Source organism: Choristoneura fumiferana, chromosome 13 (assembly GCF_025370935.1).
Source record: "Choristoneura fumiferana chromosome 13, NRCan_CFum_1, whole genome shotgun sequence".
In the NCBI taxonomy this organism is placed as follows: Eukaryota; Metazoa; Arthropoda; class Insecta; order Lepidoptera; family Tortricidae; genus Choristoneura; species Choristoneura fumiferana.
Genome location: NC_133484.1, coordinates 9,267,569 through 9,293,640, shown reverse-complemented (window position 1 = coordinate 9,293,640; position 26,072 = coordinate 9,267,569). Strand labels below are relative to the sequence as shown.

At 36.4% G+C, this 26,072-nt stretch overlaps 1 protein-coding gene across 9 annotated transcripts in view; it reads left to right on the top strand.

Annotated features, from left to right (window-relative positions):
• Positions 1 to 218: 218 nt before the first annotated feature.
• Positions 219 to 26,072, top strand: part of how (protein held out wings) — a 71,102-nt gene continuing 45,248 nt past the window's right edge. For 5 of the 9 annotated variants that reach the window (XM_074096203.1, XM_074096208.1, XM_074096206.1 and 2 more), the window contains exon 1: positions 219 to 539. In XM_074096203.1, the coding sequence (XP_073952304.1) occupies positions 413 to 539 (127 nt within the window). In that variant the 5' untranslated portion in view covers positions 219 to 412. The remainder of the gene's footprint in view (positions 540 to 26,072) is intronic. The other 4 variants (XM_074096204.1, XM_074096205.1, XM_074096209.1 and 1 more) reach the window with 2 other exon arrangements.

The following is a 26,072-nucleotide window of genomic DNA, read 5'->3' as shown; positions in this document are numbered from 1 at the left end:
ATCAGTAATTAGTTTCCAAGAATGATATTAGTTGAAAGTAGGTTGACTAGATGGCGACTCTTGCGATTGGTCTTCAACGTAAGAGCGAAGCGGGCGATCGCTAACGCACGAGTGCGAGCGAGATCAACGTATATTGTAACTACGCCTACACTGTGAACCCAAGCCGCACGCGCATAAAAAATCGTTCGACAAGAGCGCATGCGCGGCGCTATATTCGCCCACAACTTCACTTCGGTCAACTCCGTCATTTAGTGGTGTTCGAAACGTCGATGTGTGTGGAAGTGAAGTTTAACTTTTCTAACATACTTATCTCAACAAATAACAATAACCAAGTAACAAAAGTACAATATCTTATTTAAACGTGTTTGAATAAACATTTTACGTGACATAAGTTGTTCAAGTAGTATTCAAAATGTGTGATAATAACAATCCTTCGACGCAAAGTATAGCGGACTACTTAGCTCAGTTGCTCAAAGACAGGAAGCAACTGGCCGCGTTCCCGAATGTTTTCATGCACATGGAACGACTTCTGGATGAAGGTAGGTGGAATTGCAATCTACTCTCTTAAAAGGTAGTCTACCGATAGTGACATTATCAACAAATTTTGTCACCGAGGTCACTATAAATTGGATGCGTCGACAACTAGCCGACAAATGTTACAACGCACACGGTATTAAGTTTATTTTTGTCTTCGCCCGCCGAGTTATGGTCCAGCGGTGTTTGTAATGTGATCCTTTATAACTAAAATCGATGTGAATCGGTACATTTATCCGACGGCGATTTGCGGTCAGCGTTAGATTGTCGCCGAGGAAAGAGACTGGTGAAATGATTGTAAACGGGTTTAGCGTAGCGCACATTTGACAAGGCAGCTGTTGTGGATAAATCTCTCTGAATTAACGGTGTTGGGCTACCGTGAGGTTATATAATGAGGGCATGCGGCTCGAAGGATTGGGCGGCCTGTAACCTGTTGTAGGGTGGTGGTCTTGCATTCCATGGGAGTTGGCGGAATGCCGCCGTGCGTAGGTACCGTACAGTCGTTCTCAGTCACACGAGATTTGACGGCTCGCCGGCGCACGCTCCTTGTCCTCTGTAGCCTCGTTTTATTGCAACTCGTAACCAGTCTGCGGTGGTGGCCCTTATCGCTGCTAGGTATTTACGCCGCCAAACAGACGCGTTACTGTTTAGATTTCAATTAATATAATGTAGGTATCCAGCTGTCTAAATCAAATGGTCTTGTATGTAGGTAAACAGTAAATCAATGTTGTGTTCTCTTCTATTATTTTGATAACTGCAGAATACGTGAGGTATGATGATTTGAATGACAATGACAATTTGTAAGACCAACCTGCAGCAAACACCTAGAAGATGCGCCATTAAATGTGCTAGGAAGGACCATAATGATATCACATCAGCACAATAGTAATTATTCATTGAATTACCGCCACAAATACATAATGGGATTTCCTGTTCTAGGCAACAAATAATTGACACCTGTAACAACAAAGATGCGTTGACAAAAATATGTACAGTAAGTACACTACACTATGTTAAATTCTGATAACAATTAAGGAAATAAATTGTAAAGTACAATCAATGGTTTAAATAGATATTCTTCTAAGGCGTAACGTTACAAAAACTTATCGCAGCAGTTAGACATGTGTCGACGTGAAGTTGCTTTTTTATATTGTTGTATGTTTGTTTGTTTATACTCTTTATTGTACATACAAAAAGGAAAAACAAAAAGGTTACAGAAAAATAAAGTTTTGTGACGGTCCATACAACATGCATGGTTAACTGCGTCACAAAACTGACAATTAAAAGTGGGACACTTTTTTATTGCTTAAATCGATAGTGCTCGTGATTCTAAGTAGACATAACCCAAAATTTGTTAGGTTTAAAAAAAATATGGGTACACTTTTTTCTGAAAATGCCCAAGTGCAAAGGCGGACTTATCCCTGAACATTACTATTACACCCCCTCCCTCCCCTACCCCTGTACCTGTCCTGTCCCTGGACATTATTATTACTTTAATGATTATTAATTAGGTGCGCAGACGCCTGCTTACCTAATCACATTAACATCTGCAGCCGAGTTAAAATGTCAACATATAAATTCGTCCTTCATCTCATAAAGGATCTCTGGGCCTAATCCCAAATTAACACAATACTTACCTTCTTCTCCTTTTGTTTTCTTTTCGCTACTTCAAAACAAAAGTTCAATTCAACAAAAGTATTTCTGAGCGCCCTACCTTTTCCTACGGACTTAAAAATTCGTTTTAAACTCAAGTCACGTCCCGTGACGAAGCGAGGTCTATTGGGGCGACACACTACTGTCATATTACCTTCACCGTACCTAATGATTTACTGTTACCGTTTTGCCAGTATTTTGGATGTAGAATATTTAGAAATATTCACCTTGGCTGTTCGTTCGTGTAAGTATATTCCTTATTTATTTTACTTGCGGTATTATCATTTATTACATCAAATGTGATCAATATTTCTCTTCCAAATACATACTTGGCGATCACCCATCATGATCACCATCATCTTCAGTCACATAAATGACTAAGTTCATACTTCTAAAATAACTTAAGATACGATCTACTCGTATGAAACTATGGCACGACACGTACCTAGGTATGTTGATTCATCAATGTACATTCTAGGTAGGTATATGTTTAGGTATCTTCCTTTGAACAAAATTCATTAAGAAGAAAATACAGCTGATTCAGAAGCTTGACGTAGAACTGCGCTTAGAAGCAGCAGGGCTACTACGAAACTCGAAACTCGAAGTACGTGTCGTGCGGTTCCTCTGACAATTCTGACACTTATACTATTTAATACGAGAGCGAGAGGGACGATACGATACGAACTTCGAGTATCGAGTTTCGTAGTAGCCCTGCAGACAGTAGAAGCAGTATTTTCCTCCTACTTTTGTTTGATTTCACTCATATTCGGACACCGTGATGAACTATTTTAACAACCTTTTATTAGCTTCACCTCACACCTGTAAGTAACTTACAAACAAATCTAGCAAGCCGATTTCTACCCATTTCCAAGCCATTTGGTAAATGTGTTTTAAAACATTTTTCTAATACTCGATGCCAAAAGCCAAAGAAGCTAAGCACGAAAATCAAAAACAGTAGCCATTTTTAAGCTGAATGAAAATCTTGTGTTGTATCCAATTTTGTCGTTAGCATTATAAGTACGATGTCCTCGGAAAAACGATTGATCGCATAGCCATATAGTATAGCCCGATGTTTACTCGAATTTAAATAAGTGGCTTACGAAACGAGTCGGTGCCAAATGTAGGTGACTAATGGTTGGTCTCGTTTAGCAGTATGCAGATGTAAAGCCTCATTTATGAATATGTAATTCTATTGACTATATAATAGATAAAAATATTTTTGCAGCCTGTGAAGCAACTTTTAAAAATTTAAATTAAGTATGTTCTCTTGAAATTTTAAAAGATCAACTGATACGAAGCGAAATTTATAGTAAGACAGCAGTTTGTAAATTAAGTCCTTAGTATAATTTTAAGTAGGTAGTGCGTGCTGCGTGCGTAGGTATGGAAGACAAGAGTGCTTACCCAACTCTTTAAAACTTGTTGACTTAACATTTACCTTAAAAAGCAAGAGCTCTCGACACTGCTGGCGATTCTTTATTTAATTCAGTTTTGGTAACTCTGCTGACTATATTTGAAGCTGAGCACTCAAAAAAGCTGATTGTGAAATTTCCAGGGGCCTTAAATTTTGTTTAAAATTATTTGCCGCTGTCCAAGTAAAAATACGAGCGTAGATCGTTTTATAGTTTATTTGAGGCGTCGCCTGTCCAGTCACGAGTTGACGAAAATATCGACGGCAAGCTGACAGCCGAAAAGCGAGGCATATCGTATTACACCAACTTTTGGAATAACTATACTGGAAAAGATAACACCATTATTTCCCTGCTGCGGTATGTCAACGGAGACGTACACGTTAATAGCATTGTCTTTCTAATTGTTATTTAGTAATCCATGTTAATGTCAGCTAAAGTTCATATGCGATTCAGGCTAGTAACATAAATTATTTACCACATTGTTGTTCCCTGACATTTAATAACACAGAATCATCACAAGCAATTTCATCTGATCATGTTTACATATTGAATTGAACAATTGGGCTGTTTACATTCCGAGAGCAACCAATGTGAACAACGCTAGATAACAATGTATTTATGAAAGTAAATAACCAATTTGTCAATCATAACATTGCCGATATCGATAATGTTTGATAGATCCACTACAAGATAAGGGCATCAATGAAGAATCATTTTGTAATTTTACGATTATGGATAAGAATCATAAAAATAAAGGAGTTGAAATACCAGATTTCCAGATAAGCTTTATCAGTCATGTTTCACATGCTCTACTTGCAGATTAAACTTTGATAAGAGATAAAATGAGTTTAATAGCCTTAAACGTTACCACGAAGCTGGTAGTAGGAATATGTTACGAAATGAATTTTACATGAAGTAACAGTATGCAGGATGTTCTTTGTCTTATTAATTAAAAACAAATTGATTCAGAGAGCTCAATAATAATATGTAATGTAGGTAATGATATTGTAATAATAATTGCGTTCTAATGCGTAGGCGCCAGCGCTTTGATGTTGACGATTCCGCAACCCTACAGCAAAAGTGAGCTTAGTCGGGTCATTCATTATGAAGCTTGTGATTAGGCGATTGCGCCCACGCCGATAGCCAAATGAGGGTAGTCGTGGGTAGCGTGGAGGTGTAGAAGCCAAGGTTGTTCCAGTCCCTCTCCAACAGGTTGTAACAAGCAGTGGGTCGCTTAATTAAAACGTCTTAAATGTCTGACGGTCTTGGAATTATTACTTTGTTATTATGGATTAAATTATTTATGGGTCACCCAGCCTGGCCGCTGTCGCTGGCCACACCTTATAAGGACGCTCTCTGATTCACAGTTTTTCTCGATATTTTGTTCCTTGTTTTGATGCTTAAAATACGTACCTCGTTATAGCGTTCTAAATAAAGACTGCCAAAATATTATTGAATTATTTATTATGCTTATTGGTAAAATGATTGATTTGGTATGTAGGTACTTAGGTGCAACATATTATGTATTTTGTATCTGCATGCTGTAGAGTTAGTAAGTTAGTAAGCTAGTAAGCAAGTTAGTTGTAGTAAGTTATGCTGCGTGTCGCAGTTGTGCATTGCTGGCTTACTAATCATGTTCTTTTATCTATATGTTTGGTGGTAACTATTTTTTCATCACACTTGCTCGTCAAAGATGTTATTCCATGATATTATTCTAAAGGACAATAGCCTCAATTTTTCCCGCGGGAATTGTGGATTTACGTATAGTTTTTCTTCTCAAGGGAGTTATGACTTTAGTTTTAAAAAGTAAGTACTACGTCATTTCAGACTAAAGAGGATTCAAGACAGCCAACGTTTTATTTACATCTTCAAAACTTAGCTATAATCCAATTTTACACCTTAAAAATTTTCCACGCATCATGATCACTCCATCTTCGTTATTTCTATATTATAAGTTGATACGAAATTGTTCGCAAAATTTTTAGTAAATATTTTTTTAGCATGTTGGCTTAGCATTATTAATGGTAGACGACTAGAAAAAAGTGACAATGAGGGGGGGCTACTACGCAATTCGAAAATAGAAGTTTGTATCGTTTTAGCCCCCTGTATTGGCGGGTAGCCATTATATTATTCAGTTGTTTTCTTAGCGTCTTTCTTTTGCCGAACTGCGTAGTGTTTAGACACAAAACAATTTCATTTTTTGCATTTTTTCCTCGCAATGTGATGAAAATCATTGTGTGTATCACGGGCCGTAAGGGGATTACAAACTTGAGTCAGTAATAGACTCGTTAGTAATCCCCTTCTTACGCCCGTTAATGCACAATGTACTATAACACCTTTAGTGCCAAATCAATCAGCCTGCGTAGAAGCTAGTCGCTCTTAAATCGGTTCCCACGGATGGTTATCGGAAGACAGCGAAAACCATGCAGTCTGACACTTTCTACCCTAGACCAGTTTCGATTCAAGAAATGCCCTAGAAACTAAACATTGACACGCGACTCATTATGTTGTCTACGCGACCTCGATAAGGCTGTGTATTGCATCTCTAGAAAACTGGATCACTCCGAGACGCCTATTCTTCATGCGTTCCCACGACATTGCTGCTGCATGTATCTCCGCTCGTTCAAGCGACGTGATCACTTTACTAATGAGAAATATTTTTCTAAGGTTGAGAATACAAGTCGGTAAATGAATCTTGTTGGTGCAATTATAGACGAGAAAATGTAACTATACGCTTATCGATATTGAGTGAACTGAACAATGCATCCAATAATTCCGTTCCCGTGTCTATAGGCTAATAGCAATCAAGAAGGACAGGAACATTGTCTTTTGTTCCGCCAACCTACAATCGAGCGCCATAGACATGGAATGTTAATGAAAGCGGGTGACCATCGTGCTTAGTGTACTTGAACGCACCAAGAATGCGTTCGGGAAGGGCGCGTAGGTAGTGTGCGCGTGAGCACTGTAATTTGAAATGAAAATCAATCGCTTCAGAATGCCGAGCGAACCTGTCCTGTGGGTGGGACTCGAGGCCTACGCTTACTAACAAACAAACTCAATACACAAATCGCTTTTAGATTTTCGGTTCCGTAATATTTCACTGTTTAGACTCCTACGCGGTTACATGATTTATTGAATTGGATGGGTTTTTAAAATGTTTATTCGTTCATTGTGTCAAGAAACTCCATTGTCCGAAAAAGAGAGTCATCGAGTAGGTAGTAACATCACTGGAATATAACCGATCATAGCATTGTCATTCATTATTATCATCACTAGCACAGAATACCCATGAATGGCACGCGGTACCAAAGTGGTAAGTACTGAAATAGAATAATTCATAGAATGCTGATTGTATAATTAATAGTGAATTTATCGCAATTGCGGCAAGAAACAACGTTATTGAATTTTATCGCCTCCCTATGAACATGGTTAGCATAATTTGAATATTCAGCAACCGAGCAATCTGACTTGTACTTGCCAGTACCAGAATCATTGTCGAGCAGTAAACAAAAAGGTCGAATGGAAGCGTGGGAGCTGGCAGCCTACATACGAAGGTGACTTGATGGGTGGACCTGGTTAGATTAATAGTGGCCCTCGCAACGCCTACGGAACTCTTAGCCCCTTAAATACTTCTATTACTAAGTTGTAAGTAGGGAAACAAGTTAAGCTTGACAAATCTCGATTAGGTACTGCAGTTGGCTGAGGTTATCGTGAAGAAGTTTTCTTGCGCGCCTAAAAATGTAATCATTCATTGCTGATCACCTGAACTGTAGATTTTATTCATTATTCTTACAAGTCACTTCTGCTACACAGCTTTTTACCTAACTTTCAATTATAGGTAGGTACATAACAAACGTTAATTTATTTAATGTTTTACGTCACTGCGAATCAGCAAGAACTTCTTAGTACATAACTTCCCAAAACTTTGTTACCAAATCTTTTGGCAACGACAATCTTGATAAGTAATTTCCACATGATGAATCTTAAGAAAATCCGGCGGAAGTTTGTGCGTTATCTCGTCTATATATGGTATTCTGTAGGCGTGCTGTGTGAAACGAACGGCTTGAGCGCCTGAGGCTTTGAAACTAAAGGATGCACGGTGATAACACCCTAACGGTTCCGTTGACCATTCAAGAATAGTGAACTTTTCTTATCTTCTTCAAGTGCATTTCATTGTTATGTATAACATGATATGAATTTAATTCAATAGCAATTTAGAAACTCGAACGTAATAGTTTTCGTACCCTTAACTGAAACCGATTCAGCATGTATTAGTAATGCGTGGCAATCCACAAATGTACTCCTTTTATACATTAGCAGTCACAATGAACTTTTGTTAGCGGTCAGAGTAAACATGTTCGTTGGTTGGAAAACTGTTGACCCACTTATTATGTACAATGGAAGAATAAATCTCATTTAGACAAAAAAGGTTTTCGTTATATTACTGTTGTCGGTGTGTGTGTAGGTTGCATTGCCAGTTTATTTGGCTATCGATATTTTACGCAAGTTCTTGACAGTTTTATATCTATTTCTTGAATGCTACAGTTTTGTAGGTAGCTCACATATTTATTATTATTATATTCTTATTTTATGCTTATATATACTTAGTAGGTTAATTTAAAATTTTAGTTGCCTACATATTAAATGAACTACAACTTTTTTAAATGAGTTCCACAAGGCTTATGTAATTCACTTCCTGTCGTAACTAATACATGCTTGACTTTATATAGCTGCCAAAATGATACTATTTACAAAAGCTTATCTTTGCTATAGATCTGCTGCTTAAGAATTTTCAGAGTCGGAAGCACAATATCGAATATTTTATTAGTGAATCTCATCCAGCTTACATGCAGACGGTGAAAAATTTACGTTACTATTCATTTATTAGATAATTATTTACAGATATGTAATCTGACGTCTCAATCTGACTTTTCTGAAATTGTGAAATCTATTAAGATAATTTACTAATTCTATTCGTAGTTAGTATTCTTTCTCTACAGCTAATACGCCGGCTGTTATCCACCTATTTAAATTTACATTTTTATTTTTACCCAATAATCCTTTGAGTAAAAACAAGAAACAAAACATGCAAAGCAGTTAGTGAGATTGACATTTTACGCACGAAGTTTTTAAAGTAACAGGATTATGTTGTTTTGAAATCAACAGCGCACTTTATCCAATGTGTATTCAGGTGGAGTAACCGTAATCCTTAATAATAATGGTAATCTCTTTAAACCAAGAAATAAAGGTCTTAGAGTAATAAATCATTTTATTTAATCTATCAATATGCTTCGACACGCTTTATTTTTTAAATGACGGCTATATAAACGAATCCAATTAAATGTTGGTGTTATATGGTCGAATTATAAACTTAAGTGCCTTAAGAAATAATTTAGATAACATATCGTAATAAAAACGTTCAAAGAGGTGAGAAATTCGACTTAACAATTTCTCTTTATTAGTTAACCTACCCAAGAGGAAACATAGGTGATACTAGGCCAAAACTAGTTCCATAGCTGATATGCGAAAGTATTAGAAATTACAGCGAAAGAAGAAAATTAACATAAATAGTAATTTATAAATTTGACTGTTCAATTTGATTTATAAACGAAAACCATCGGGATTGAAATCGCGGAGTTGGCGAAAGGTGTTCTATCGACTGAACCAGAAATTGCAAACAAGAAAATGAAATGTTTCATGTGCTATTTATTTGTTTCTGTGTCTGTGCCTATACTTATAGTTAAATTAAATTTATTGCGAACATTTCACAAGTTATAGTAGTAATAGCCGGATTACTATCATTGATCATTTCACAAACAACGTTTCGCAAACTATTCATTTCACAACCACTTCATATCACAAACTGCTCATATCACAAATGATCATTTGATAAATATACTCTTAACAAACTTTGTCACTTTACAAACACATCATATCATGATAAATCATCATTTAAAAAATGTCCATTACCTAAACAGCTCATTTTTCAAACTAGTTATTTTACAAAACATCAATTTATGAATTACTAAAATTTGACAAACTATTTACATAACATGTTTAAATTGGTAGGATTTGGTTCTCGTGGCTCGTTTTTGTTGCGCATTCCTTAAAGTCGCAGTTCTAACCTAATAACCTACTATACTGGCAGCAATTCGTTTTTTCTCAGGGTTGCAGTTCTATCTAACCTAACATAACCTACTGTACACTGGCAGCAAACAGTATTTCTTAACCAATTTAACCTGAGCTGAGCTGAGTTAGTGTTTATCAAATCATGCATTTTATTAAACTTTTTTTGCCAAACGTTGATTTGACAAACGTGGTTTTGCCAAATAACTAAAATTATAAATGAATAGTTTGCCAAATAATGATTTGTTAGGTATATGATGATTTTTCAAATAAAGAGTTTGTGAAATGTGGTGGTATAAAACTATTGATTTGTGAAACATTTTTTAAATGTTTATTAAATGAATATTTGTTGAAATGTTTGTTTCCAAATTAGTGGATACCGTAACCAGCCACCTGCATTAGTATCTGCCATAGAAGAGCGTGCAATAGTTATTTGTGCAACAAGAGAGCAAAGTCGTTTTTTTGTGCGAGTGTTGAATTTGAATCCCGAGTAAGCGAAGGATTCTACAATTGAATCACGAGCGATAGCGAGTGATTCTAGGTTAGAATCCTGAGATCAGCGAGGGATTGAAAACATATGAGATGCAAAAAAACTTTGGTCTCGTGTGACAATATAATCCGATTGTTAAGAAATAAATATACTTAGTATACTTACTTAATCATATTTAAAAGTTTTTCTCGAAATTTATTCATACAGTCGCCATTACATCTTTAAAAAGTCACTTAAGAATGCCAGACAACGGTCAAAAGTCTCTGGTACTTACCTAAGTAGACAGGTTTTGAATATGGAACGAAAAAGTATCCAGTAGGTACGATATAAATCTCATACTCGTAACATCATACTTTTTAATACTGCAAAAAACCTCATCTTTGGGTCATTAGATTAAAGGTGGAACAATAAATGTATATTTTTTTATTAAAATAAACCTTTAAATATGATTTTATTAGGATTTCTATTGTTTGAAACATTGTTTTTGGAGTCTTTTTGTATTTTTTATTTCAACTCCAAATTTGTTACTTTTACGGGTATCCCGTGAAACCATATCGAAAATACAAACTGAGACATGGATGCACAGAAAAACCAGAAAAAGAGACCAGCACTGGGAATCGAACCCAGGTCCTCAGCATTCCGCGCTGCGTGCTATTACCCCTACACCACTGCTGGACACGAATTTTGCCTATGCATACATATCTCAGGTTGCTTATTTCTACTTTGCTACTTAAGCAGCAGCAAGCGACATCTATGTGGCGTCGACAGACGTCACACTCTTTCGGAACCAACCGCTCACCCAGACAAGAGATGTCGCTACTAAGCAGTGCTGGTCTCTTTTTCTAGTTTTTCTGTGCATCCATGTCTCAGTTTGTATTTTCGAACTAGATTACTTGCAAATTCATTCAATTTGACAAATATTTGATCCAACTTTAAGAGATAGGCAGTATACGGAACGATTTTATTCAAAAAAAAAACAAGAGCAGCGGCTTTCGTACAACGAGGTTGCATACTTTATTAAAAGAGTGGGAAAATTGTAACATTTCGGAAATATTTCGCTGCCATATAATTCACTGTTTTTTTTTAATTTCACCTCGAGTTTTGTTTTTCAATTTGTCCTTATAAATTACGAGTATAATTAATTAATTATTGACATATTTTTAATCCTAATGGTCAACACAGTATTGCTTCTTGCTTAATTAAAAAGTAAAAAAAAAACTTGGATAAAAGTAAAATTGAGCGGGATATTTGTTCATTTGCGATTGCGAATTGCGAATGCGATTTTGCTCACTGATCTTTCATAGCAAAACCTGCCTGTTTGAGCTGCTGGGGTAAAAAGAATATCTGACACGTTCTGCTACCAACCCTAGAGTCGTATCAGAATTTTATGCATGTTATGTTGTGTTGGTGCAGATGACTATATCTGCTTATGATGTTAATTGTGCCATTTTACCTAAATCTCGTTTAAATGTCACATTACATACCTACTGACTGCATCACAACGAAAGTGAAAATTGTTGACATTGTTTCCGATTTTATGCAGGTTACGATAACTGCGCGGTGCATTAATCACGTCCTGTTCTTTATTCTAAAACGCGATTTTCACTGATTTAAACATCAACCATTTAAAAGTTGACAAAGGTCACATACGGAGTCTTTTTTAGAGTTCCGTACCTCTAAAAAATAAACGGATGCCTAGTAGGATCACTTGTATGTCTGTCTGTCTGTCACGGCCAATTAGCTGCGAATCTACTGGGCCGATTTAATTAATATTTGGTACACATAAAATAAAAAATGTAAGTCACCGCCAATGACGAAAGTGTAAAGTAATTAAATGAATTTTAAACATGTAGGTACTTACTTTCGGGAGGTGCATATGAAAACAAAAAAAGTTTTGCAAGATTTTTCTAATAATTTTAAGATTAATTAATAGCTTGAAGTTATTAAATAAATAAGTAAATATTTGATAAAAAACTTAATTGTTTATCGTTCTGCTTTTCATGAGTCTTATTTCAGTATTAGAACGTAGATAACACAGTAAGAGCACCCACCACCCTACAGCCACGATTTGAGCAATATCAATTGATCAACTTCGTTAGCAACCAAATCAATATTTAAATTTCCGCGAACTTCTAAATTGGGTGACACTCGCCCACGCTTCACATTTGCTATTTGCTTCTGCTGAGTGAAAATCAAAACAGTCCGTGTGAGTCTGAGTCATTTCGTAATTCGTCCAAACAGGGCCGGTCTAGTTCTTCAACTTTCTACGAAGCTTGTAGGTGGCGGCGTGCTGGCGCCATCTTGGGAATACTTGATTTTAGTGACAGTTTCTTACAAGGCGCATTTTTTCTTGGCTATTTGTATATCGCGTGAAGCTGGTGCATTACCTACATCATGTTCAATTTTACCTTCTTTGCACGAATTACCTAGTTCTACAATAGATTAAATGCTTCACTATAGTATCACCTCTTAATGTTTCTAGGACTTCCTTAATTTCATCCTTATCTCTTACAATCTTTCCAAGTCTTTCAGATTTGAGCCTAAAGTAGTTGTATTTTCTCGAAAATTAATCAGTTTTCGCATTAACATCGATTTAGTACAAAATATTACCGAAATTTTAATTAAATAAGAAAATGAAGGCAAGGTAAGTTTTAATAGAGACTTGGCCCCGATGAATTAATTTTCGGGATTAGAGTAAAGCCTCCAAATGAATAAATAGTTTCAGTTTACTTACTCAACTAATCTTAATCCCACGTTTTCAGTTGCTTTTCCGTTCTCAATACCTACCTACTCGTAGGTATCCATGAATTTGACCAATCAGCACCAGTTAAACGTTTTTAGCATGTTTTCTATTGCACACCAGCGATTGACCCTTGCTGCCTACACATTTAACCGTCCGTGAGAACATATCAAGCGTTAATAAGTCGTATTTAGACAGAACTAAGGTTATGACAACATTAAGAACTAAATCCCCGTCTTTTCACACAGACGTCCAAGATTCGCTCTCTGAGTATAATCGATAGGCAACGCTTCACTAACAAGCAATATAAACAATGTCGAAAGCGCCTCTTACGGAACAGCTACGACTATGAGCGACAGCGGCGACTTAGTGAGCAATTTTCTTTCACACTGCGTATTTTGTTGACCTGCCAGTGTACGATGAGTGTCTCGACAGCGCAATGGACAGAGAATTTTCTACCGCGCCAAGAGTCGCACATAGCCGTGGCTGGACCGTTTCGCCACCACGTGTGGAGTGTGGGATGCGCCGGCGCCGGCCTGCCGTCGGCCGTAGTGTGTACACGGCTTAAGGGTCCCATTCATTTCGCGTTAAGCAATTTGTTAAAGGCAGAACGTTTACAAATTCATTCATGCGATTGTGCAACTGTGCATGTCCGGCTTAACTTATAACGATGTTAATGTAGTATTAACTGATTCAGTTTTGTTTGGTAAGTAATTCTATTCAAATGGAAATTGTTGTGCTGTCATTCTTCTTAATTTTATTTTTTCTACAATATCATGTTTTTATGTCACACAACACACATGATGATAAAAATTGTTCTAAGTCCAATACCGTGAAACAAAGATACAGATGCAGTGACTCATCGCTGGTGTTTTCATTTCACTCCAACTCGCCTGTCAGGGCATGCGTCTGTCACTTTCGGCTGCGACTGGTTACATGCTAGCCATCCAACTATTGTTAATTTAATTAGATGTGTACTTTCGTCTGTAGATACGCCATAGATCACATAACAAGAAGCATTTCTTAAAACTTAAGAAGTTTAAGTATACTTCTTTTGGCTCAGTGAGCGATTATCGCAAATGATAAAATTTTAGTGGGATCATAAAAATAAGTGTTGTTCTTCTAAAATTATTATTTACCTTATAATTAATTATGATCTTTGAATAAAAAGAGGTACCGAAATATTACTGAAGCTGCAAAGGTGTCCAATAAATAGTATGCAGTTGGGGTATTATGGATTTTTTTTTGTAAAATTGACTAGGATTGGTATTAAATGTTCTCGACCCTTTTAATGGTTGCTGTAGAAGTGATTTGGTATGTAAGTATATGAAAATTCTTTGAGCTATATTTAATTACCTCGTTTGTATAATGTGGTTTTAATTAAAGTACCTAGATAAATAAAGCACAGACGTAAACCGCGAAATAACCATCAATAACGTAAGCTCTTTACGTCCTTGGCCACAAAATATTGTTTATCTTATTAACGAACCTGTCCCAATGATGATCGTAATGTAAATAGCGGTGCTGAGGTCAGTAGGTTCCTGACGCCTCGCATGCATTTGATATTTTATCATTATGCTTCTTACATAATAGAACATTAACGAAGATTACGTTCCTTGCAATGTCAGTTGTCTGTGTAAGATAATAATAATTATGTTTTATAGACCGTTTTAATATGGCACGGGACTTGCCTTGTTTGTAGTTGTTTAGTCGCAAGCCTTTATACAGTAACACGTATTTTCAAACGAGACATAATGGAAATGTTTTCGTTTGTCGAAAATCTCGCGGTAAATTAAAATGTAATTTTGCGTAGGTAAATAATATAAATTCCGGAAATATAAAAGAGACGCGGTCCCCACGATGTCCTCTGCTTACGAGGCTATGTATCAAACAACTGGTGGCGAATTGCTCGTGTTTGCGCGTTCTTATCTACTTCGACAATTCTTGTTCTATTCTTCGCTGAGAAATGTCAGAGCTTAATGTAAGCCGGGGTTAAATAGCTAAATGGAATCTGCGCCTACATACTCGTAATTTATATAAGTAGAGCAATTTCACACAATTCAGAATATCTAGATATATTCTATCTGGCTATCTGGATCTTGTCCAATTTCCATTAATGCGGCCACTCACTTGTAAGACACTTTCTGTTTGAATACTTATATCACTTCGCTACTGAATGGGTTGGTTTTATATTTTCCGTTTTGTTACAGTTGACATCATTTCAAACTAGCCGTTGCCCGCGACTTTGTATGCAGAGAATTCGTTTATTGTTACCGCGAGAACTGTAAATTTTTCCGGGAAAAGTATCTTATGTGTTAATCCAATAAACTATCAGCCTGTAGTATAATACAAGACATTTCAAAATTGATCCGGGGTATTTTAACAATGATTGTAGACTAGTACGTGCTCATTCACTTAACGGATCGCTCTCATGTAGTACAATCGTGCAAACGTATTACTACTACTTCGGTTTTTTTAGTTCATTTAGTACACTAGTGCGTTATAATTATAGTCTATGCATGGTTCACTCTCGTTACAAAACCGTTCTGTTTCTTTTTGTTATCACACTCAAACTCGTACTTTCAAGGTATCGTTCACTAAGTCGACACTGTTCAATTTGACTCGGTTAAAGTACGGTTCGGCGGGTCGGTCAGTCGAAGCTATTCAGAGTAGATCAGAATATAGTGATTCGGTACGATTGCGCTCTCGAGATATTAAGAGCAGAAAGGAAATTTAAATTGTTCATTTCATTATTTAGGTACATTGTTATACCGATTATTGATTTTAGGTAGTTACTTAGCAGGTAATACATTACATGTAATACACAAGCCGATTAAGTTAATTTGACTGACCGCTGCTGTAAATATTCCTAGGGATTTTTAAGTTGTGGTTGACAAACTTGTCCATACATTGATCGATCTTCAAAGTGTACCGTAACAGAGGCGTGGCTACATTTTGAATCAAATTTTCCAATGAAAAGCCTTAACTTTGGTGTTCAGTTAAATTTACCCAAAAACCTCCTGAAATATTCCGAATTAATTTGAATACACCTTGTAAAGGTTATTTTTGCTTAATAGCAATAGATTAATCAACATCTGAACTTCCAAACTCTCATATTTATAACATTAGTAGAGCTACAGTTATGGCTGATTCATTCAGCACAATTAACTGTGAATACTCGCGTCGCATGCAAAAGTTTCTTAATTACTGAGACTTGGGCTCTTCACAAAATTCTAAGCCAAATTTGAACGTTCAAGGGTAAAGCGTATGATACTGTAAATAAAAATAATTTAGAATTGGCGTCAGGCCCGCATGCCCCGTCATCGACCTCTCCTGCATTACATTTAATATTTAACGGTACTAACAGTATTACTCCCCGATAAAGCTTGCGATAGTGCCCCCTTACGATAAACTACCGGTCCAATAGTTGTTAATATTTTCGTATTTGACATTATGTTTAATCACAGCGAGCTATCTGGTTAAGCGCCTAACAATAGCTGCCACTGTCGCGTCTAAAACGGGTGTCGTAACTCTCATTTCAACAGATTAAAGCTTGTTCCGAAACACGCATTTAAACTTATTTCTTTTAACAGAACAGGGAATAAAAGCAGCCCCAGAAATTACTAGGTGTCGAAATGTTTACGTAACTTTTTTTAAAAAAAATATATCAAACATTCGCTGGAACCCAACAACGACTTTTAGAGACTGCTTCTTAATTTGTCCATAAGGCACAGGGGCAGCCGGCGATGACTAAAGAAGATCTCCTGAAATGAACGTTCAACGTTCAGATTAGGGTCTAAATTCGCCCAATAACGATCCGCAAATAGGACTTAATACGAATTAATTGGATATTTTTAATGACATGCCTTTGGTTATTTATAAAGCATCTGGAACGGGTGCCTCACGGATGTGATATTTCGGAATAGGTAACGTAAGATACTATTTTAAAACATCCATAAGCCGAATTATATCACTAAAATGCATCTAAGATATGTTACAGATCCCTTTTGATTTATGTTCTTATGTTCTTTGTATTTTGTTACAGGTATGTGGGGGTTATATCGTTGTTTAAAATGAATTGGGTTCGAATGTAAGTATTTCAACGAGGCACTGCAATCGTTTACTTCCTGCTAGTGGAAATTTATTTCTTCGCACTGAAAAACAATCTAAGTACATAATAATATTCTTGTGCTAAATTTAGAACATTTTTGCTAGAGCATGCAGCAATTTCCTGTCTACCCTCTAAGCGCGAAACACAATAAAATCGGCGTAAACGTAAACTTATCTTAACGCTCTCGGTTCCGGTGCGCGGTGATTACAATCATTACAAATTACCTAATAATAACAGTGTAAGTATTTGACAAAGTAGACCGAACTAATAATGACTTACATAGAAGACAACTACGTTTTGTAGATAATATCAACACATTTCGCGATCACATCCATTTGTTTTAAGGATGAATATTAATTTGTAATGGAAGATTAGGAACGAAAACGAACATGACGAAGAATCTTGAAGTAATTACTCTTAAAGAGTCGCTTCCTCTTGACTTATAAAAACTCTTAAACGTGACAATTTAACTTTCCCTTTAATTAGTGTTCAACTGTTCATATTCTTACCGCATCCACCGGTTCATTCTTGAGCGACGACAATAAAGGCAAGCACGAGCACGCTCATTAAGTCCTAAAACAATGCAAGGTGGGGTTGTCAGGGTAATAAAAATTACAAGACGACCAGGATGGGAGCGCCTAATGGTTCCGTACTTGTCGGTCGATGCTCACGATAAAAACTTGATGCTGTATCGCGAGATATCTTGTGGTATATCTGACGTTTTCATTGCTCCTTTGTTTTTCAAGATATCTTTCCCGTTATGTAAGTATAATGATTTTCTTCAAATTGACTTGAGCCATGAAGTAGGTAATGATATAACTAGGTGAAGTGTTAAATCTCCAATTATGAACATTTAAGATTACTTACTGATTAAAGTGGCAGTTGAAAATACGAACAAGTTCGCTTACATAAAGGTTACTTTTATAAGATGCATTTGTAAGTTTAAATATTTATCTAAGATGGAAAATAAATTATGCGCGAAGTAACATTTTCTTCGTTATTTCGAATAAGCTCTTGCAACAACCCTAACTGATTACGAACCAAAACAGCCTAAACCAGTAAAAATTTTAACTATTGCCACACATCTGGCGTACCTATTTAATCTGCCGGGGAGGTGACTGACGGTATTTTGGTTATTTTAATCTAAGAGATGACGAATGGTGAGTGACGCGATGGCCTATGAGTATGAATGAAGCGTTGCGATGGCCAAGTTTCGGACGGTCTCGAGCCAATGGCGCGGGGATCCTGCTTCCGTAGCCGCGCCCGCGCCGCTCGCGCGTAAACAATCGTACTGTTCGATCCAGGGGAAAGGGAAAGGTCCCAGTTTCAACAGACAATGGAAATAGAATGCATTTGTAATGCTCGGATTCTAAGTACCACCCCTTAAATTGGATGCATAATCATAGTATGAGGTTGGGCATTCACACGATTAAATACACCGCACGTTTTTGTTTAGTATAAAATAGTTATGTTTTAGCTGATTGTTAATGAAAGAAAACTAAACCCGTTCGCTTTTTGAAGCTATTAAAAACTTTTTGTTAAAATAATAAAGAGTGCTTTACTTTGTTGGGATAATAAACTTTACTTTGCTTTACTTTGTAACTGTACTTTGGGTTTAGTAGTCAAAACGTGTTTCTGCATTTGAAAACAAAATAGGTAGGTACTTAAGTATAAGTACGTAAGTATGCATTTAGTTCAATATTTTAGGCAAAAATACCTATTTATGTAGTGGCCTAATGTTATTAGGTTCCTTTCCTAATTTTAGCAAGGTACTATTAATGAACGCGAATTGTGTCAAACATTTAACATGCTTTAAAATAACAAAAGTTTGAAGATCGTCCAGTTCGTAGTTGGCAGCCAGACGCAAATTTGTAAACCACAACAAATGAGCCGTCCTCTACAAGAAAAACATTCAGTATTTATAATTAATGTCACACTTGTTTTATAGCATATAGCGTACAGTTTGCATTTTTCATTAACTCAAAAATTTCAGATCGTAGCGCTAAATATGTCTACTACTTATGCAAAATAAATCATTAAGCTACGCCAAATGTTACCTTGAGCTGTTACTTCTTTGAGTTGCGAAATTATTAGAATATTATTTAGACATCCTGAATAACATCCTGAATGTAGGGGAAAAAACGTCGCAAACGACTTTAGAAAACTGTATGGAGTATGAGTACCTATGACTCAGAAGTGTTTGGAAACGGCGATGATTTATTAGAGGCCGCGCACTGTAGGTTCTCTGTTTTATTCGGATTGCACATTCGTAATTATTTCGACCTTAAACAGTTTTCTCTTGCAAAGATCGCATTTCAGATTACGTAATGAGAGTGCGTCGGCGCTCATTTCGTCACCGCGGAAAGCGCGCTGGCCCATTAAATTGTTTTATTATGAACCGACGCCATCTTGTGTATTTTTGGCTGGGGTTTAGGTATTTATCTCTTGGGACTCTGTCCAAACAGTAATTAGTAGGTATGTTTAACTTGTTTTCGCTGTCTAGGCGCTTCGCAACCACCACGTCCGCTGACTTCACCGTCCTCTGGAAACAGTTGAGTCATTAACAGAACACGTTTGTTTATTTGAAATAACTAGGTCGTGATATTCTTTGTCATCCATGGTGGATCTGGATAATAGAACTTTTGCGACTGAAGGAACCATTTCATTTTCTGAGTTTTAATTGTAACTGCTTTACTGGAAATGTAAGGTGTCATTGCCGCACGTTGCAGTACGATAAGAGTTAAACCTGACGCAAGCTGAAGAGTTGAACGACCGTTTGTCATCTTTCTTGTATTCCCGCATCACCTGCTTCATTTTTCACTATCGTCGTAGTCGTCGACAACTTCTATTTTTATTTCCGAGACTAATGATAATATGAATGAGCGGCCACGAGTGACACCGGACTCAGCACGCCCTCGTTAGCCGGTGGAAATAATTCTGTCTAATCAGTGAGAAAGCATTCATTCAAAGTCTTTGGCCACTAAATAACACAAGCAATCCAATATTTTCAATCTTGACAAATTTATTATAACAACTAAACGTTATTTTCATTCATTAATTCTTCTGAGGAGCTGGTGATATTCAAACATGCTAACGTATTCTACGTGCGTTGTTAGTATTAGTAATAATGAGGAAGATGAGTAAATTTTTCTCATGTCCTTAAGATTTCATGAATGAAACATATCAGGGGCACTTATGCTTACATTAACTGCACATTTTGTTAAATAATGCTAGGTTTTTATAGATAGCGTAAACATTAAAAATGCAATCATGTTGTCATATTGCCCTTGTGTGCTGCCGACGCCTTATTTATGAACGAGTTTATTAGTTTTGCAGTTCCATATTATAGCATCAGTTATTAGCCGCGTGAGTCAGCCTCTGGTCCCAGCGCAGGTTTCATAGCGCGTGATGTAATCTACGTTTTGGTCCATTGAATGCAGGGGTCGTAAAGCGCTGCCACACACCAATGTCCGTAATAGGCAGTGCACGAATTGTCGTTGCATTAACAAGCCTACTAACTTGCCTACAGTTCACCAGTTTCGCACCACTAACATGGGTAACACGAACTCGTATCAGATTAAATAGACAGCGTTCTTAAATCTACTTTACGAAAAAACCACACGATTTAACTTGCGAATCTAGTTTTTTGTTGCCTCTATTTATAATCACAAAGTGACCAAAGACTTCTATGAATACGAATATATAATAATCAATTATCTATAAGAACCTTAGTCAAAACCAGTCTTGCTGATGTCTTCGCGTGATACCGTACATTACGGTAGTCCGATAAAAAAATCTATCGCTTTAGCGAGTTAAGAGACATCACACTCGTGCATGTGCATGAAGAAAAAGCGGCGAAGTATGGCCGGTTGAAAGCAGGACAGATGTCCGTTTAGCTAATTGTCCTAGCAGGCGCCTGTGCAGTTTGTTTCATTGTAACTTAATTCATAAAACATTCGTGTAACTGTTTTCTAGATCCCCTCGCGTCCCTTCTGCGCCGGCGTGGGAGACGTGCGCGGAACGTCGACCCCGCAGGCGACTATAAATACCCACGTCGCGTATCCACGCGTCGAGATTGTCGGAAACTCCCTTGTGGCTAGATGCGTATTTTTCGAAAGCTGATAAATATAGAACGGGAATCGAGAAAATCGTACGGCGTATAACGAAGTCTCTGCTTCTGCGGATTTGCATAATTAGTGCTTTAGAAAAAACTTAACTAAGCGGCCAAGGATAATCTTAATTCGGGTCTTTTAATGATAAGCAGCAAGCAAACTTAATTTGTATGTTTCGTTTCAATATAATATTCTTCTGTCCTTTTAATAATGCAAACATTCTTTTAAATTAATAAACTATAATGATACCTATGTATAAGCAGATTGAAATAAAATAATAGATCCGTTATCGTCAACATTCTTTTATAAATTAATTTTACTGTATTAAATAAATAAATAATAAATATCATAGGACATTTGAGACACCAATTGACCTAGTCCCAAACTAAGCAAAGCTTGTAGTCTGAATACTAGGCAATGAATAAACATACTTATACATATAATATATTCACACCGTAGAACGTACGTGTGCATATTCACACCGCAATAATTATATTCGAGAAATATTATCCTTCTTTTACTTCGCAAATTAGTTTTTTTATCAATCTTTTTAACGTCTGATAAAGTGCTGATTATGTATTCAATTTCCGCTGTTAGGTGAAGAAACGTCGCCTTGTGAATGTTTCATTATAAAAATAATCATTAATTGAGGTTAACATTGTTCTACTTTATCGGACTCGATATCAAGCAATCCTTTAATATTTTACCATACATTGGTAACTATATAATTATAATCATCTGATATCAAACGTTTCTGGCCGGGTCAATGCCATCTCTAGATTGGTGATAGCAATTGAATCAGTTCCACTTGCATCAAATTAATGTTCATTAAACGAGAACAACGTGACACGGCTGACCGCCTCACTACCTATGTAAGTACTTCAACATCTTCAGACTTGTGTTGATCTTGTATAAAACGATCATTGGGACGTCCTGTTCTGCTATGTTCTCTATTCTGCCTTATGACATCATCCATGTGATTCTATCTCGATGAGACGTCGGGTTGCGTGCTTTTGAACGAAAATTTGATTTTTACGGTAATTATTTACGCATTCTCTTAAGAACCTGATCGATCGTCGTGTCGGGTCGTAAAACGGAACACGGCCGTCCCTGATATTGTCGCACTAGGTCAGTTCAGCGCGACTCTTGTAACGGTACAATCAGGTTGTTGCCGTCCACTGCCACGTAACAGTATGATTGCAGTTTGGAAACGTTGACTGTAACAATTCTATTGAACTGACGCGTCCGAATTCAAGCTTTGTTACTTGATAGGTGCGGTTTAAATCGCACAGGGAACTGATATGACTTGTACTCTGATTTCAAGACTTAACACCTTGGTGAAAATATTCTCTCCAGATCTTAAGTGTATTTATATAAAAATATTTATCTTTCACCAAACAAAGTTTTATTGATTTTTAATTTATTTAAGTACTCACATTAGTTTTAAATGACTTTTATTACCTACCTATGAATATTTATGAACCTCGAGTCTTTATATTGTTCTTGGTTTACCTGTATACTCATTAATGGACGACTGTATTGTGTTCTTAAAATAATTAAAAAAAATATGGTGCAGGGTTAAAAATATCAATATAGATGGTCCCGACATTTTCACTTCGATTTTGCAAACATGATAAGAATTTCTTACGCGAGTAAATTTACTTTTCAGATACCATCTAGGAGTTAATCAAGCATTCCGAGTTTGCGTTAACTCGGCGGTCACGTTTAATTGTCACCACATTTCTTAACGTTACCTACTTCTGAACTGAGGGGACTTACTTTCACAACTATGATAAGTAACAACTTTTCAGTATGTATATATGTTTTAAGTAGCAAAAGTAGCTTATTTTTTACGTACATTGGTTGACAAAAGATATATTATGTTTTTTTGTAAATTATGTAGAAACTAGAACACTGAAAAATCCAAGAAAGAATTATAGTTAAGGCTGAAAATCAAATCCAGTTCCTTAACAATCCGTGGGGCGTACTCTATCATATACCAACATGAGACCTAAAATTCTCAATGTGTTCACGAAACAGCTATTTTAATTTAGTTTTGCGAATTTTTGTTGCTAAGATTCGTCAGTATGAATGGATGCACATTACTATAGCTTTTTGCCGGATTTCTGAGTTTTTCAATAAATTCTAGTTTCGGTAAGTATACCAAAAAAAATGTAATGGGAGAATTTTTGAACATGTATTGTTACCTGACACAAAGTTGATATTTCGGGCTCTTGTCTACTTTCATATATGCCCTTGGTTAGAATCATGTTCATTTTATGTGTACAATTCACTAAGTACTCAGAATATTTCATCTCATTAGATCTTTGACTTGGAAATCATTTGAGTTAAGTATGACATCACTTTCGGACGTTAAAAAGATTAGTAATAGAGTAAACAGTGTTGTGTAAATTTTATACGTTTTGTAAATGGCGTCACGTGTTGTTTATTTTAGTGTAGTTAACGTAATGAACTGGCAATACTGGCATACTGTTTATAATTTGTATACAAGCATACGAAACCATACAATTGTAGAATTTCGAAACGAATGCTGTGGTTCGAAGAACATCTTTAATTTAAAGTAAAATTACTGCAATCAGTTAGTAAGCAATAGAGTTGTAGTCATAAAAAGCAAAAACATAGGTACCTGATGTTTTAATAAAAGAATAGATTTCCTCGAATTGGCTTAAATCGCTATGCTTTTGAGTTAAGTAAACATATCTATAAACCCAAATCCCTCAATAGGTAGGTACACAATGCAGGCACGGCCACTAAACAGGTGTAATATTGTACCGTTTCTACCTGCAGTAGCGCAGGTTCACGTTTGTATTCCGAACCCTAATCATCTATCTCGAGTTTCCGAGTGACGTCATATGGGGAGCGCCATAAAAGTGAGGTAATCTTAAAACTGTATAAAAAAGTGTTAGGCCTTTTTTGCCAAGTCCTAATAGATTACGGAATAGTGTTAGTCATTGATTTTGAATAATACCCGTAGTTGAAGATGACATGTCAACGGCGAGTTTTTACTGTTCATGTTTTATGTTATAAATTGTTTTTAAATATGCTCGTTTAAGTTGTAATTTCGTGATGTTCGAATCACTCACGACACCCACGTAACATGCACGTTCTCAAACTATGCAAAACAATTTATATTTATAACCCTATTACTTAGGTAGATTGATTGCAATATGAATTGGTCGTTTTATAAGTACATGTTACATGTTTAAGTGTTGATATACTTAGAAGTCTAAATACCCGCGAAATCTTAGCTTTTTCACGACTAGATAGTATCAGTCTAATTTTAATATCAATTATTGTTTTAAACCACAAACTTATCTTATGATAATGACATGAGTTTTTTTTCTACTGAGCACCAAACTTTTTGCATGCTTGCCCCAATAAATAATTAATTTCTAGGAATCAATTTGAACTATTGACCCAGACCAGCTGTCGGGATCTGCACATCTGTGTGGCGATAATAATAATGATTTTGATAATTTAATAGGCGTTATGCAACTGACAATTACTAAATGCATTAACCATTTATGGTAGCATCATGTAAAAAACAATAATTTACTTGCGCCTAGGTGCTGCTCGCGACTCTTGCCTGCGAATAATTTGTTTATCTGTATCCCGCAGGAAATATGCAAAGGATGTTTTTATCGTGGTCTAAAACTATCTCAATACAGATCAGCAGTTTAAGCGTGAAGAAATAACATACAGACAGACAAAGTTACTTTCGGATTTATAATACTTATATGGATTAGGTATGTTTCTAAGGTTCAATTATCCCCTCCCTGTAATAAATTAGTGCGTGTTCAGATTTTTCAGTCCTGATTAGCAGCGCGATGAGTGTTTTCATTACTGACAACTTGTGTGTCTGATAATGGTTATGTTTGGTAACCCGCAGTTACAAGAAATATCCATTTCCAAAAAATAATGACATGATTATAATAACGCGGGGTTAACCGTACAACAATGAGTTATATTTACCTACTTTATTACGTTCAATCTTCAATAGTTTGCATTTTTTCTATTGTTCCACACTTCTACATACATCCTGTATACGCAATGTAAAGCATCATAGCAAAATTATTGTAGGCTTCTTGCAAACAATCGTCAGGTTGCACAATGGCTAGACGTTTCTTGTACTCGCTAAGACAAAGGGATGACCGTTAAGTTGCTTTTTTCCCTTTTTTGTTCTGTTCTGGCGTCGTAGCAAACGTTTCTCTTGTTTCTCGTTGTTCCACATGCTGTACTAATGTTTTCTATTGTTGTGTTTCTGCTCATTTGTTGAAAGAACTTACTAATTTTGACCAACTTTAACTCGCCACAATTTACTGGTCAGCTCTTATTTTAATAGTCATTGGATTTGAGCTTAGAAGTAAATTGTTTAATAAATTATGTTTGAAGTAAGTACCATAGGCGACAATCTTGTGGTCGCACTGCAAGATTGCAATCAGGGTACAACTACAAATCCATAACAGCAAAACGACTGATCTCGTTCCATTGTGGTTTAACCGCAAGTCTTATACCGAGTAAGAATATCCCTGGAGTCGGCGTGATGCGATAATAAACGCAGCTGCTGTGATTTTAGAGTAGAACTCTGATTCATTAATTATGAAAGGCATTGTTGTACTGACATTGAATTCAATTGCGTTTGCAGCAAAACCTATTTCAGGAGAGCTGTTTTACTACTAAGTGTGTCGGTTGCATGAGTACTTGCAGAGATCATGTTTCAGCTGCAGGCGTGGTAGGTGTTAGCGTCAGTGATCAACCGCTCTTTGTGCTAAGCTCCTGCGCCGATGTTGATCGACCGTTATTGTTTCAACCTTATTCTTGTGATAGATGACGTAAGACAAAATTAGGGCATTTAGACGCAGTTGCCTTATTCATT